The 14,774-nt window shown below is 35.2% G+C and overlaps 3 protein-coding genes across 5 annotated transcripts in view; 2 read left to right on the top strand and 1 right to left on the bottom strand.

Moving 5' to 3' along the window:
* Window positions 1-4,932, top strand: part of LOC108767071 (rho GTPase-activating protein 20) — a 189,701-nt gene extending 184,769 nt beyond the window's left edge. For all 3 annotated transcript variants that reach the window (XM_018516750.1, XM_018516751.1, XM_018516752.1), the window contains 5 exons: window positions 81-298; window positions 425-551; window positions 944-1,608; window positions 1,763-2,064; window positions 2,208-4,932. In XM_018516750.1, the coding sequence (XP_018372252.1) occupies window positions 81-298; window positions 425-551; window positions 944-1,608; window positions 1,763-2,064; window positions 2,208-3,409 (2,514 nt within the window). In that variant the 3' untranslated portion in view covers window positions 3,410-4,932. The remainder of the gene's footprint in view (window positions 1-80; window positions 299-424; window positions 552-943; window positions 1,609-1,762; window positions 2,065-2,207) is intronic.
* A 602-nt stretch (window positions 4,933-5,534) lies between these two features.
* On the top strand, window positions 5,535-7,584 carry l(2)k14505 (ATP synthase mitochondrial F1 complex assembly factor 2 homolog l(2)k14505). The gene is made up of 6 exons (XM_018516788.1): window positions 5,535-5,701; window positions 5,825-6,018; window positions 6,317-6,427; window positions 6,520-6,700; window positions 6,769-6,884; window positions 7,017-7,584. The coding sequence occupies exons 1-6, from the start codon at window positions 5,611-5,613 to the stop codon at window positions 7,161-7,163; spliced, it is 840 nt and encodes a 279-aa protein (XP_018372290.1). The 5' UTR covers window positions 5,535-5,610; the 3' UTR covers window positions 7,164-7,584.
* Window positions 7,335-14,205, bottom strand: eys (eyes shut). Its single transcript, XM_018516787.1, has 16 exons — window positions 14,147-14,205; window positions 13,216-13,395; window positions 12,631-12,779; window positions 12,430-12,540; window positions 12,256-12,363; window positions 12,029-12,142; window positions 11,006-11,789; window positions 10,330-10,729; window positions 9,812-10,122; window positions 9,526-9,736; window positions 9,232-9,383; window positions 8,877-9,013; window positions 8,530-8,775; window positions 8,012-8,209; window positions 7,534-7,762; window positions 7,335-7,410 (listed from the first exon to the last, which is right to left on the bottom strand). Exons 1-16 carry the CDS (start codon window positions 14,152-14,154, stop codon window positions 7,359-7,361), a joined length of 3,390 nt encoding a protein of 1,129 aa, XP_018372289.1. The 5' UTR covers window positions 14,155-14,205; the 3' UTR covers window positions 7,335-7,358.
* Between the last annotated feature and the right edge of the window lie 569 nt (window positions 14,206-14,774).

The following is a 14,774-nucleotide window of genomic DNA, read 5'->3' as shown; positions in this document are numbered from 1 at the left end:
GCATACATTTGCACATTTTAATGAAGATTAAGACTTGATTAATGTTAAGGCGATCGGATTTTAAGACTTGTTGATTTTAGGGCATGCAGTCTCAAGAAAGGCACCTCTTCCTCTTCACTGACCTTTTGCTTATTGCGAAAGCCCGTAGCAGCGGGAACTTTAAGCTGAAGCAAATTGTAAAAATGAGTGAGCTCTGGCTCACGGCCGGTCACATAGAAGACGTGGCAGAAACCAGCAAATCCGCTGAAACTAGCTTCGTCATTGGCTGGCCTACTACAAACGTTGTAGCGACTTTCATGTAAGCAGGCTTTTTTCCAAAACCGATTATAATGATTAAAATCTAAATGATTAAAATAAAAATATCAGTAGGAGTTTCGGAAAACTTGTAATAGTTATCGTTATCATGGTGAAATCATTTTTACAGGACCGCCGCAACGCGAGACCTCTGGTGGGGACGTTTGAGTGATCTCGTGCAAAAGGAGAGCATGAAGGAGCCACCAGAGACGAACATTCAAGTCGTATATCATGACAACGACACGCACACTGACTACGTAAGTATGCCCCGTCTTTTCACGCAAAAGCGGATACATTCACGGTCACGCCTTCGTACAATCCATTCTTTGTGTATATTCGAATCCGCGGGATTTGATCATTCGACGTTCCTGATAATATTTTTCTTCATGAGAGGTCTTTTTTGTATCAAACGTCGGTGCCGAATTAGAATCGTCGCTGCGTATTGTGCCGGCATTCACCTTCAATCATCGTTCATAATTCATCGACGTTGTATAAATGTATAAACTGCTTGGATCATGAATAAATTTCCGTTAGGTAAACGCTGTTTATCGTCGGTAAACAAGTTTCAATGAACCGCGCGCCGTATTATTCATTCCTTTGTAATCTGAAGAGGGAAAAATACATATGTGCTATTTTTCGCACCTTCCAGTTCAAGACGATCAAGGCCCGTTCCGACATGACAGCGCATGACTGCGTGAAGGAAGCGACGCCGCTGTGGGGTCTTCAAGGACCCTTTCAGCTTTGGGCTCGAACGTTCCCAGACGAACCACCATATCCGTTGATAGGACACGAGCGACCATTCGCCGTGAAGATGTCGCGTCTACGACACATGCTATCGACGGATGAGGGTTTCGATCTGGTGCACATCAACAATAGCGGCGTCGACTTGTGCCACTTCATTCTCAGGCCCGTAATGAAGACACCCGCGAAGAAGAACAATCGGTCGAAAATAACGGGTTTGCTGCGTCGCTCGTTGTCGTTAAATACAAACCTCTTTGGCGTACCTCTGTCGCGATTGGACGAGAATGGCCTGCCCAAACCCGTTCTCGTGATGTTACAGCAATTATTCGCGAAAGGTCCTTTTATGCAGGGAATATTCCGCAAGTCCGCAAATGTTCGAATCGTTCGAGAGTTGCGAGAACAGATCGAGTCCACAGGAGATCCTAGTTGTCTGGAGGATGCTCCAATTATAGCAGTGGCAGCTTTGCTGAAAGACTTCTTGAGATCTTTGCCGGATCCTCTCTTGACCTTCCATCTATTTCCCCTCTGGATGGACAGTTTAAACACGCCGAGTCCTGTTCAAACCATTAAAAGGTTTATTTATTTTTAGATTATAATTTATGTTAAAATTAAAATGATATAAATTTATATGTCTTATCAAAATTTATATATGTTAATTATTACATTTGTTATTATTGTTAACAAAATTGTTTTTGATAAAATGGAACTGATTGGAAAAAATTTTCAGCATTTTAGATAGGCTACCGAGGGCGAATTTCACGTTACTTTCACATTTAATTTGTGTACTGCATCATGTGGCGAGGCGATCGAAACGTAATCTCATGTGCGCCAGCAATCTTGGCGTTTGCTGCGGTCCGAGTTTGCTTTGGTCCTCGAATCCGTCGGTGAATCAGAGTAGAGCGATCCCGACAATCACGGAAATGTTAATACGTCACTGTGAGGATTTGTTTGGCACCAGTGTCACGCAGCTTCTCGGAGAAGATACACGCAGCGACAGTGGAGCCGAGGAAAGTACCGACAGTCTTCACTGTAAGTATTACAATTACGTATTATGCTGTTAAATTATTGTTAATTATATCAAGAGATATTAAATCAAAAGAAAATATTAAAATATTAATTAAAACATTTTATTAATTACATTATCCGTTATTAATAAGTCTCTTATGATGCAGCAGGTGGAATATCCTTGGATAGTCTGGAGCTAACAGAAGCACCACGTAGAGACCCTATGTCTTTGTCAAGGGACTCAGGCTTGACCTTATCAGATTGCCAATTATTCATCCCGGAATCGCCCGTAGGCTCAGAAGATTCTGCCCCGAACGCCCCATCGTCTACCAATTACGATAAATCTTTTGCGAAAGAGGAGAAGTCTAATAATAAAACCTACATGCCAGTTTATAGATGCGGATGGGAGGAAAGGTTGAATGGTTACGGATCCAGCAATCATAATCATACGAGTAACACGGAGCACAACTTCAGAGAGGAAAAGACCAACGGGTGTTACCCCAATCCGTCTCAATCATCTAATTTTCAACGGCAAGATTGGTTGCGGGCACAGCTCAAAAGAACGCCCAGAACGAATAAATTGGACGAACACGAGCACAGAAAAGAGAGATTTAGTGACAAGGACACATATGATAGGGAGTACCTTAGACAGGACACGATGAAAGAAAATGTGGAGAACTGTAAGACTTATCGAAGCAGACAGTTAAACGTAAGCTATGATATATTAACGGAGGATTACAATAGTAAAAGCTTGCAACAGGACATTCGAAGCGCCGAACGGATATCGATTCATGACTCGGAGCAGGATCTAACGGGTGGTGGCGATACACCTCGCTCTGGTAGCGATTGTTATGAGTTTAAGAAAGCCAAATCCTCCGAGGTACAATACGTGAGTCTGGAGTCACCAATGTCGGAGAAAGAGCGCCGTCGTCAAGCCCGTGACCGTGAATTATACGATGACTTTGTTAGGGTAAAGGCAATATATATGGAAGCGCTTAAATACTGCAAAAGTAAGGAATCAAATGGTGAATCCGACAGTAAAATTACATATTGCGATGAGAGGAGTCGATCGACTGAGGTTTATGGAACTGCGGATGTGAACGATTCCTATAAAAGTGTAGTCGACCTCAGCGAGGATGAACAGGAGGAAAGAACTACGTGGCCAGACACACCGCCACCATTGCCGCCAAGGCTCAGACACCTGCCGCCGGTGCACATGAACCTCGAGGACAGGCATAAAGTGGCGGGTAGATCCAGGTCTCTACCACCGCCACCGCCTTATCGGCCACCACCGCAACCTCGCGCTCCTATTACGACGAGGCATCTAGGATTCGGTAGATCCGTCGTCGACGATGAGAGCTATGTCTGAGAACAAATGTCGAATTCTCTACTGGTTCTTAATTATCGAATATATCTCTATTCCTCTCATTATCCCGGCGTGTATAATGTCCAAGTCGTAGAGTCGCTACGATGATTGAACCTAGTCCAAATCGAAACATGTATCGGGATAAAGAGATGGCGTTTTTTAATCGCGCCGTCGCGATTTTTCGTTAAGAGCGATGAGTACTTATCGTTCTTTTTTGATCAAACTTAGAGATAGCGAGATGAATGAAACAAAGTCAGACGGCGAAATGCAAAATTCGCTGTTTATTCGTAACCGCCGATAATAGATCTTGGCCCGTGTTCTTGTCGCGTTTTCGATACTAAATGTGTTCATTCGATATACATTTTGATTTGAATTTTTTGCGTAAACAGACGAAACTTTGATTCAGATGAGACACATTTGGAAACATCACCCGAGTAGTCCCGTATATCATTTTATTCTTGTTTAGTGAACAATAAGAATAAAATGACATACAAGGGGACTTAAACAGTGTTTTCGAACTTAGCTATGGTTGTATCAATACTAAACACTACGCTAAATCGAGAATTCGGGCCTGCGACTGTCATTCAGTGATTCAGGGTGCTTCCACGAGTGTTAATTCATATTATGTTAGTAGGTTTAATATTTGTATTTAGATAGCTAACTAAGAAGCATAGACTAAACAAACGGACAATATATAAGTAATTCTTTTCTTACACAAATAACGTTTATAAAAACATTAATGAGAGATTTTCTATAAACATTCAAAGTTTTGTGGAAATACAATCTGATGCTGCTTGTTAGCAGCGCAATAAAAGGCACAATAATACGCGCGACGATCATGTAACATTCTGTACTATATTTTTTATCTTTAAACAGAAAATCTTTTATTCTTATAAATTAATTTTAACAGATGCGTTCTTCGAACCGAGTGCCCTTTTCTATCGATGCAACAGCGCGTTTATATGTTTTAAGTTTATGAAAAGCCAACATCATGTCGTGGGAACAATCATCACGATGACGTTATGTAGAAGAGAACTCGTTTTCTAAAGAACATTGTAAGATATTTCGTTTTGCGCACTCCTAACTGATATCAATTTAAAGCTGACTGTAAGTTAAGAAAGATCACTTTTTTCTAGTGTCATTTTTTTTTTAATGGCTTTGTTAACAACACATTAGTAGTTGTGTTTTAACAAAATTTGATCGACAAAATTATCTCTTCAATATTTTCTTTTCCAGATATGCCTTTATTTACCAGATTTTTCCTTGTTTGCATTGAATAATAATCTTCCTCATAATTAACAATGATAAACTTTGTTTCTCTGACAATCGTAACATGATTTGCAAATATAAAATATTGTGTGCGTGAATACAATTATCTTCTAATACGATTATCTTCTTAACGACTATAGGATACAAGAAGCGTTAAAGTGTTGTATACTATGCGACTTTTTTTGCCGTTCTTTGTATATATTAAATTGTAAACCCTGTCATCTTTTATATCATTGAACTTATGGTACAATGTGTAACACCCATAAGATATGTATACTTATCTAAATTATATATGTTATGCTATAAAAAAGCAAATATATATATATTTCGTATTTTATACACTTACGGATGTTTTTTAATACAACCCGTTTGTTTTGTGTGACAAGATTGCTTATATAATTAATTATATTACAAAAATATTTTTTCTATTTAGGTATTAAATATATTTCTCAGAACTGATAAAATATTTATTAAGAAAAATGGTGATTAATTTTAAATTGAAAAAATGAAAAAATTGGACAAATTAAAAAAATATTTTACAATAATTTCATTTTTTATATTGAGAATTTAGATTTAAATATCTTTTATTTATTTTATGATTTTAAATATATAGTAACCACAGACATCTGAAGTCTATGAAAGTAACACAATTTACAAATAAAAATAAATATATTTAAAATTATATACAAAAAATTTTCAAGAAGAAATCTTCTATATCAATGGCTATAATACGTACGCCGTTACATTATCATCATTAGCAGTACAGAATACTGTAATACCTACTGCACTGATTTTAAGAGTAAGTTACATGATTGGCCACTATTTGACGCTACATATTAATGTTGTTGTGAATCTTGTGAATCGTCTGCTCATTTTCTCTTGAATTTGAATGTTTTGGAAAGAAAAAACAATAGTAATAAACAATAATAAGCGATATGCCACAAATACTTAACAAATTGATCAATACACTGTATTATTTTACATGCCATAAATTTGTGTCAACTTCCTTGGTTATAAGAAATATGGGTAATAATCACATTTTTTGTTCAAAACACTATTATTTTTTTAGATTACATTCTTGACGTTTCCTAATATGCTTTAATTGAATACGATTGTTACTAAGTGCATAATAAAACTGGACACTTGTAGCCACCGTGAAACGATTTTATAGAAGGACGAACATACTTTCGAGCGGCGACAAGTTTGAGGTTACTCTGGACCAGAGGAAGTTGAAAACACCGCAGGGTAGAATATTCGAGGTGAACAGCAAACCTCTGGCCTTAGCGGTGGCTGCCGAATGGGACGCGCAAAAGAAGACAATCGACAGAGGAAGCATGCACTTGGTATAACCAATATAACTATACATGAATAATTTAATTACTTTATGATTTTACATTATCATTACATATTTCACATCACAACAAAATCATAATGGAGTAATTGCTTTGAATCTAATAATTTATTATATTGTGATTATAGTTGATTTAACAGGATACAGAAATTCACTCTAGAATTACAAATATATTTGGTATTACTATAATTTAGTAATTTGGCATTACCAGTTCATATGATATTCTATATCTATTCTAAATACATATAAAGAAAAACATATGCTAACATTTTTCTGGTTTTCTATTGTAGACATCCTTGTGCAATACTGTATTGGACAATCCGCACAATCGCACCAAAATAAATCTGGTCAATCACATGGTGAATTGTTTAGAAATGGACACAATTTTATTTTATTCGAGTGTAAGTACTTAAATAAATATTTATATTTTTTCAATACTATTTTTAATGTGATAGTATCTTGATTATAATAGTAAAAGTTTTTATGATTTTAGGAAGTGGATGAACTATATCAGTTACAAATTGAAAAGTGGGAACCAATAGTTCATTGGTTTTGTGAACATTACAATGTAGAGATTATGAGAACTCAGAGTATACAGGCACCTACAGTATCTATGGAAACCAAAGCTGCATTAACGAAACATTTATTATCTCATAATTTCAATAGTATTTATGGTAATGATAGAATTTTGTAAGAGATAGAATGGTCTATGTTTGTATATATTAATTGCTGTCTACAATAGGTCTTGTATATGCAATGGATGGATTAAAATCAGTTATTTTAACTCTTGCCACAGCTGCAAGAGTAATTAATATCCTGGAAGCTGTAAGTCTTTCACACCTAGAAGAAGAATATCAGGTATATATCACCGTCTCGATTAAATTTGTGATAAAAATGATTGTGAGGGTCCATTTTGTTTTCCGTTATCTATTATAATATGTTAGTGATATATTTCTAGTATATGTCGTTATTATGTTCTTTTATACGTAGATTTCCCATTGGGGCAACGTAGAATGGCATCACGAATACAGCAAACAAGATCTGCAGGCTCGTCTATCAGCGGCAATGTTATTTGTATATTTGAACTCTCATTCCGCCACTTCTCGACCCAAAAATGACGCCTCTGATGTAAGCTAATCTTATTTTAGATTATTAGAAAATCACTACATCAATAGATATAAAATTTGTAAGAACAACATGTTCACTGTAATATATGTATAACATAACATTGATGCCGACCGATTCCTCCCTTCGTGGTAATTAATAAGAACTGCGAGAGAGAAATCCTTTACGGGCATCTAGAAGAACGTTTTCAGCGACGATTAGATAGGTTTAGATAGGAATGGAACAGTCAGGCCCAACCCATTCCTTTGTACAAATGCAACTGAAAAGACGATGAACAATTATATATATATATATAATAGATAGCATAATTTTGTAATACATAGAGTATCTTATATTTCCCTATTGTGTAAAAGGAGAAATTGTAATTTCTTTTATATATTACCTATACGATGCCCCATGATGTAAACATACCGCACCGTTCTTGCACGAGTGACGAATACATTCATTACGATTGCATTCACCTACGCCACGGCCAGTGGCAGGACTGGAACCAGTCAGTGGAAGAATTGTCGTGTCTGTACGCAATTCAACGTCGAATATGCACCCGGAAAAGCCGGTATGAAGAGGGAGGTCATGCGGCAACGTTTCAAAGTTTTTGGATTTATAACCACCTGTGAAAAAGAATGAGAAAAATGTCCTCTCTATATATTTTTATTAATTTATCTCCATTTCATGTTAAGTATTATTTCATTTCAACTCCTATCATATATTCATCCGAGATATCTAGATTGTATTTAATGTCAACGTCAGATGTGAGTGAGAATTGAATAGCTACATTTAGCGTAAAATATATGATAACAGACGATTGGAGTGTTGATATTATGCCAAATGTCAAATCGCTCTTCTCTTTAATAACGTACCGATATAGAGAACAGGCGATACATCGAGTTGAGTCATAGATCCTACTGCCTGACCAGTCACGTTTTTGAGACCCTCTACAGCAAGCCACGCTTCCTTGCCTCTCCTTCCGATTCGAAGAGTATACGTTTTACTTTTACCAATCGATCCCGTCACACTCAGAGAGGTCAACGAATCGCTAGTGAAGATTCTTCGCACTCCTATTAAAAGATTATAATATTGAAATACAATTTCTTTAAATTCTCTATGCCAAAACTTTATATAATTGGATATATATTTCAGTATATATTTTTCTATAAGAAAAATTTTTGTATTCTAAATAGATGCAATGTAAATATAATAGAGCAAATTACAAAATTCTTCATATAATATTTGTTATATTTAATAATTATTTCCTAGATATTTTTTAGACTCATAAATAATATATATCTGCGATCATTGTTATTAAAGATATGATTGAAAAAGATATGAGAGCCTCGAATATATGAAAGATTCTAATTTACATTCATTGATAACTCACCGGAACCCAAATCCCACGTAAGCATAATATAGCCGCGCACAAATGTTATCGAAAGATGATCCGAAACATCACGGCGCGAGCTTCTCTGTCCAAAGTATGCTATCAGAGAGATTTGATCAAACGTGCGCGGGATGAGTCGCAGCTTCAGTTCCATTGTGTCCTTTATCGAAGTAGACACGCCGTAGGCAATGTACGACGCGAAGCCAGGGACGAGGACCGAGAAAGCCGGCCGCACTAGAATGGCATCTGAGAGGACGAGTCGCTTTGTCAGAATTTTGTTGCATTGCGATTTTATTGCATCGCTATCGCATCTATAGAATATCTAATATTTCATTATTACGATTTACCTTCTTCGCAGAAAAGTCCACGACTGCCGAGTGGACAGACGCAGATGAAACCAGTTCCCGGCGAGCTTACGCATGTGGCACCCATCGAGCAGGGATTGTCGTTGCATGCCGAATGTTCACACAAAGGCCCAGTATACCTGTAAACAGTTTTTGCTGCTGAGCAGATTTTAAAAACTATTGCTTTTACACTAAAATTAATTAGTGTTAATCAAAAAATTTTTTCATTTTTTATCTGTAATTTTGCTCTTACTTTCTTTAGGTTCATTAGGTTCACACTACTTCCTTTTCATTAGACGTATATAAAGATGTATTAATTTGCGTAAATTAATTTTATTACTATTTAATAGATATTTACCCCGCTATACATTTACAACGAATTCTTCCATCGCTTTCTTCACACGCGCCGAAATTTTGACATGGATTCGATAAACATAAAAATGATGTGCATTCTTCAATCTGGAACGTTTCTATAGAATCGTGAATAAAATGTCGCATAATTCCGTTTACCTGTAATGTAATCGAAATAATTCTGAGTCACTCTGTATAAAACTAGCAAACCTTTTATTGAGAAAGTTTTTAAAATAATTGAACGATTTTGTTAAATCTTCTGGAATGCTGAATAATTCTTTATTAAAACAAATTCCTTTACCTTCAGGGAATCCATGCAACCAATGAATCCCATAGCTACGTGAGGAAAATAATGTGAGAACGTTAATGGAATGCCTCCTATGTACAAATTAGCGTATTTTGGAACCATTCCTCGCTGTGGCAGTATTTGTTCGCCAGTTACAGCCATAGTGCCGTTCACCAGCAATTTGGCAAAACATTTTTCGTTTTCATCATTGGCAACATATTGAAAACTGTGATAAAACGAACAGAAATGTTTCTTTCCTGTTAATTAAAGTTAAAAGAATAATCTAATGCAAATGGAATACCTCATATCGATGCCTACTTCGTATCCATTATCGATAATCGCATCGATTTCACCAAGTAACATAGTTTCTAATCCACAAGAAAATTGGAACTTTAACGATCCGAGTTCCAAGTACACCAAAGAATATCTTTCATTGTCAAAATAAACGTGTAATATAATTCCATTTTTAAATGCCGTTTTAAGTTTAACGTAAATTCGGAGCGTTGCGCTCTTATTCTCAGTCATTTTTACTTCGACGCGTTGTCTAACGAAAGATTTGCCATTAAAGGCCGCTTGCGTAATAGTCGAATCTGTCTTGCAACCATCAGTATACTGAATAACAATTGTAATACAGACACATTAACTATTAATGTTTTATTTTGAGAGAAATTTAGATTTAACTTTATTTAAGTTTTCCATATAGAATGCTTACAAAGAGATTAACTAGAATCTATAGTTTCAATTTCAAAATTCTTTACAAATTTTTTTTATTGTTATTTATTATTATTTATTGTTTTTATTATTATATTAACCACTTACTTCAGTAATATTTCGCGGAGTTATCATGGTAGTACTCGTAGAACATTGAGTTCCGCGACAAGCGCCTATTTCTGTAGTATTAACTTCGATACTAGTAACAGTAGTTTGGCTTAACGAAGATATGCTAGTAGACGTTAACGAGGAAGGTACTGTGGAAGTGTCAAGTTTCATGGTCGAAGATAAGACCGATGGCAGTGTCGATGAAGTAATTAAAGGTATAACAGTTCTTGGTGTATCTATGATCGTAGTTCCAAATTCAAACGTTCTATTTTGTATGGAATCCGTCGTATATCGAAATGTCGTATCGATGGGAAGTGTTACATCGGTAGCGTGATCCATGATAGCACTTGTGACGCTAGTTCTGTTATCCTTTTGGCCTTCATTTATTGTAGGTTGATAACTAAGAAACGAAACATATAGTGATATTATTAAATTAACACAAAAATTATGTGGATCTGTATATAATGAAAAATTATTGATTCGATCTTTTAAAAAATATATATTTGAGACATGTTATTGGATAAAAATTTACTCGTGTAATATAAATTGTATCGCTTAGTATTATTGTGGCTAAACTGCAGATAATTAATATCATTATTTATCAAATACGTTGATCTCAATATTCTTAATGAGAATTACTTCATTTCTTCTATCCTAATAAGAATACTCCATTTACCTAGAACTTGTCGTGTACTCCGTTACATCGTCTATTCTACTGGAAACTGGTAGATGTATCTTTGTAGTCTGATCATAATCGCCAGACTCCTTAGTAATTTCACCGTCGTGGATTGATCTCCCAGTTGGCAAATAAACTTCAGTACCTTCTGTTTCAGTCTCATGGAGGCCTTCAGTAACAGTGATCGACGATATCGTTACGGGCTCCAACGTAACGAAATCATCTCGAGTCGAACTCGTTGATGGAACTTCAGTAAGAAAAATGCTGCTAACACTAGAATCTTCATACTTTGATGTCGTAGTCTTTTCCATAATTGTATATCTCTTTGTATAAGGTGAAGTACTTGTTCTCGGGGATGTCGAATAAGTGGCAAAGCTGATAGTCGATGGGGATGATAAAGATAAAGATGTGTCCACTAACGAAGTCGATTCTTCAGGTGAAACTATGGCAGTTGTAGTTCCGATTAAACTCGTTTCTTGTTCAGATGTGTCTTCCATTTCTAGAGTAGTTGTCGATGGAAAACTGTATTCGCACATAGAACCACCGTAATTCGATGGACACGCACAAGTGAAACTATTGATACCATCGATACAGGTACCTCCATTGTCGCATTGTGCAAATTTCGATTCACAATCGTCATATCTTAGCTCACAAAATACACCATGATAATCGGGCACGCAGTAACAAACTGAACGATCGTCCTCTAGTAGACATACTGCTCCGTTTTGGCAAGGATTCTCTTTGCACGGCACGATTGCCTTATCGCAATCTTTGCCAGTAAAACCTTTAATAAAAACAATAAAATGTTCATTAAAATTTATATGTTATAATTAATGTTAGAAAAATAAGAAAGGTGGCGCATATATTATTTTTTAAATTCTTTAAAGAGTTCGCTCTAAAAAGATAACGATAGTAAGATACTTGTAACTTCCGAAATTTAATTATGACTTCATAAGTTATTTATGCTATTTCTAGACAAAAATATCTGTAACTCATGGCAAAAATAATAAATAATTTATTTACCGAATAAACAAGCACAAGTATAGGAAGAGGGAATATTGATGCAGAGACCACCATTTCTGCATGGCGACTCCAAGCATTCGTCAACGTCCACCTCACAGAGGACACCGGTCCATCCTTTTCAAAGTGAAATCGTAAATGAGAAGAGAAAAGTATCATTATGATAGAATAAAAAATGCAGAGGAGTAAAATATTTTGTACGCGCGTAAGTAGCTTTACGAATTTCCTACCTTCGCGACAACGACAATAGAATGAGAAACCGGGGCCCTCGATGCATTCACCGGAATTTTTGCACATTGTCTCGTTGCAGACTGACGCATCGATCTCGCAATATTCTCCTAGAAATAAAACAAGAAAATAACAACGTGAAAATTTTTTGAATAAACATATTCGTCATCACACACCTGAGTATCCATCCAAACATTGACAAGTGATGCCATCATAATCAACGCAGGTACCATTATTAAGGCACGGATGATTCGAACACTCGCTATATCTTTGTTCGCAATTTACACCTATTTTTAGTTTAAAATGGTATTATTTATTTCTATTAATTCTCTCGTATTAATTTATGACGAACAATATAACGAAAAAAAATGAATTACCTACAAACCCATCGACACAGGTACAATTATATGCGGCAACGCCGTCGTTGCATGTGCCACCATTAAGACAAGGATCTGACCAACATTCGTCCCAATTAATTTCACAATTAATCCCCGTGTAACCATCGATGCAGTAACAAGAATAAGTGCTGTGTCATACATGAAAAAATCACAAAGTGAAAATAAATAGATATTTTAATAATTTTAATTATTTTGATTCGTATATATTTTTAAATTAATTAGTATAATGCTAACAAGAATAAATAATATTAAATCTTTATAAGTTATTTTTATCCTAATATTTATTATACAAAAATATGTGATTTTAAGAAAGATTTTTATAACTGCTATATACAAAATATTTCTTATAGATGTCGATTATTAATTGGTTTCAATAAATTAATATAATATATCTTCATATTTTTTTTCCGCGTACGAGATTCTAAACTAAAAAAAATACTATATTTATCTTTCATATATTATACAGCGTGAGCTATATCTGTCTTATATCTAACAAAATGTTCACCTTATTCTCAGATTATTAAGATGCGTGCTTTTATTAAGCGTAAAACTATATGTACGTACCTGTTCTCATTGTCCAAACAGATCCCATACATACAAGGATCTCCGCTACAATCTGATCCTAATGCAAACACCATAACCGCGGTCGACAGTAAAATCAAAGTAAAAATATTTTTACACGTAGTCCTCGCAGATGATGGATAGTAACTCCGCTTATAAGCCAGCCTAAATAGCCTTACATACCTTTATAGCATGATATATATATATACACATGTCGATTTATTGCTAATAATGTATAACAATGTGTATAATGTGTGTACACGCGCTAGAATGTGTATAAGTGTATAGATTAGGTTTACTATATGTCGTATATTGGGATAAGAAGCTCTACAACCATTACATGATGATGTAAATTAATGAGATATGGATTTATTTGTTTCATGTTGAATAATGCAGTGCTTTTGTATAGACGTTCAATATATAATACTCAACCTTATAGTTTTATAATAGATTACGGAAATATCTCTATATAAATTAATATATCATTGTTATTAACACGTTGTATCTTATTAGTTATTAAAATGATTGGAGAAACTATAATTAATTGTATGTGTTAACAAAAACAAGAGTAAATATATACATATATATATATGTATATATTATATATTAAAATTCTAGATATATTTGATATTATATAGATATATTTGATTATATAAAATTAGAAAAATTAAGATTAATTTCTTTCAAGCATTATATAGTTGCCTCGATACCTATAAGGTACGATTCGATTAAATTAGAATAATAGTACGGTTTTGAGTCACGTTACTGTGCCAACATTCGTCCGTGACCTTTCTCGTGAATTTTGGCATTACGTTATCAGCTAAAATGCCGCAGAGGGAAAATTAATTACACTTGATCGGTACGATCCCTAAAAGGATATAAAAAGTGGAAATGATTCGCCGAGAGAAGAGGACGGATCATCCTTTTCCATTACCTTCCCATTTCTGTACGACGGTGGGCAATAGAAAAAAAAAGGGAGAACGCGGATCGTCGAGAAACACGGCACTTTCGACAATCTCTGTACACAATTACGGTATGCTGTAAGCATATATCGCTAGCGCGGCATAGGCCTTGTATATACGTTGTTCTTGGCGATACCGTTCACGATACCCTGTCGACGATGAGGACTCAACCTGTAGTCTTAGCAACGCTCGACCATACAAATATAACTATTACATGCTGTACGCTTGCGTGAAGCAATCATATTGACATTAATTCTGACATTACTATTACATAAATAAAATTTATTAATAGAGAGAGATATATTTTTTGGATTTTTTTGCCTTCACGCAAGGTCGTAGAGTATGTTTGCAAATTGCGAACCAAAAAGTTTGAAACTAACTTTTTTACTTGATATATAGCTGTATTATTAGCACCAATTTTGTAATTATTGATGTTTTTTTGCGATAAAAAGTAAGATTTAGTTCTTTGAGAATTACAATATTTGCAAACTACAGAACACGAGACACTTTTAGTCATGCGAACAAAGTCAAGAAACAGATCAATATCATGCGCGTTTATAGAAGAATAAATCGATACATTTATGACCGTGCAAGGTCGTA

The sequence above is a fragment of the Trachymyrmex cornetzi genome, unplaced genomic scaffold (genome assembly GCF_001594075.2).
Source record: "Trachymyrmex cornetzi isolate Tcor2-1 unplaced genomic scaffold, Tcor1.1 scaffold646, whole genome shotgun sequence".
Lineage (NCBI taxonomy): Eukaryota > Metazoa > Arthropoda > Insecta > Hymenoptera > Formicidae > Trachymyrmex > Trachymyrmex cornetzi.
Note: the sequence above shows the minus strand (reverse complement) of the source record. Positions and strands in the feature narration are given on the sequence as shown.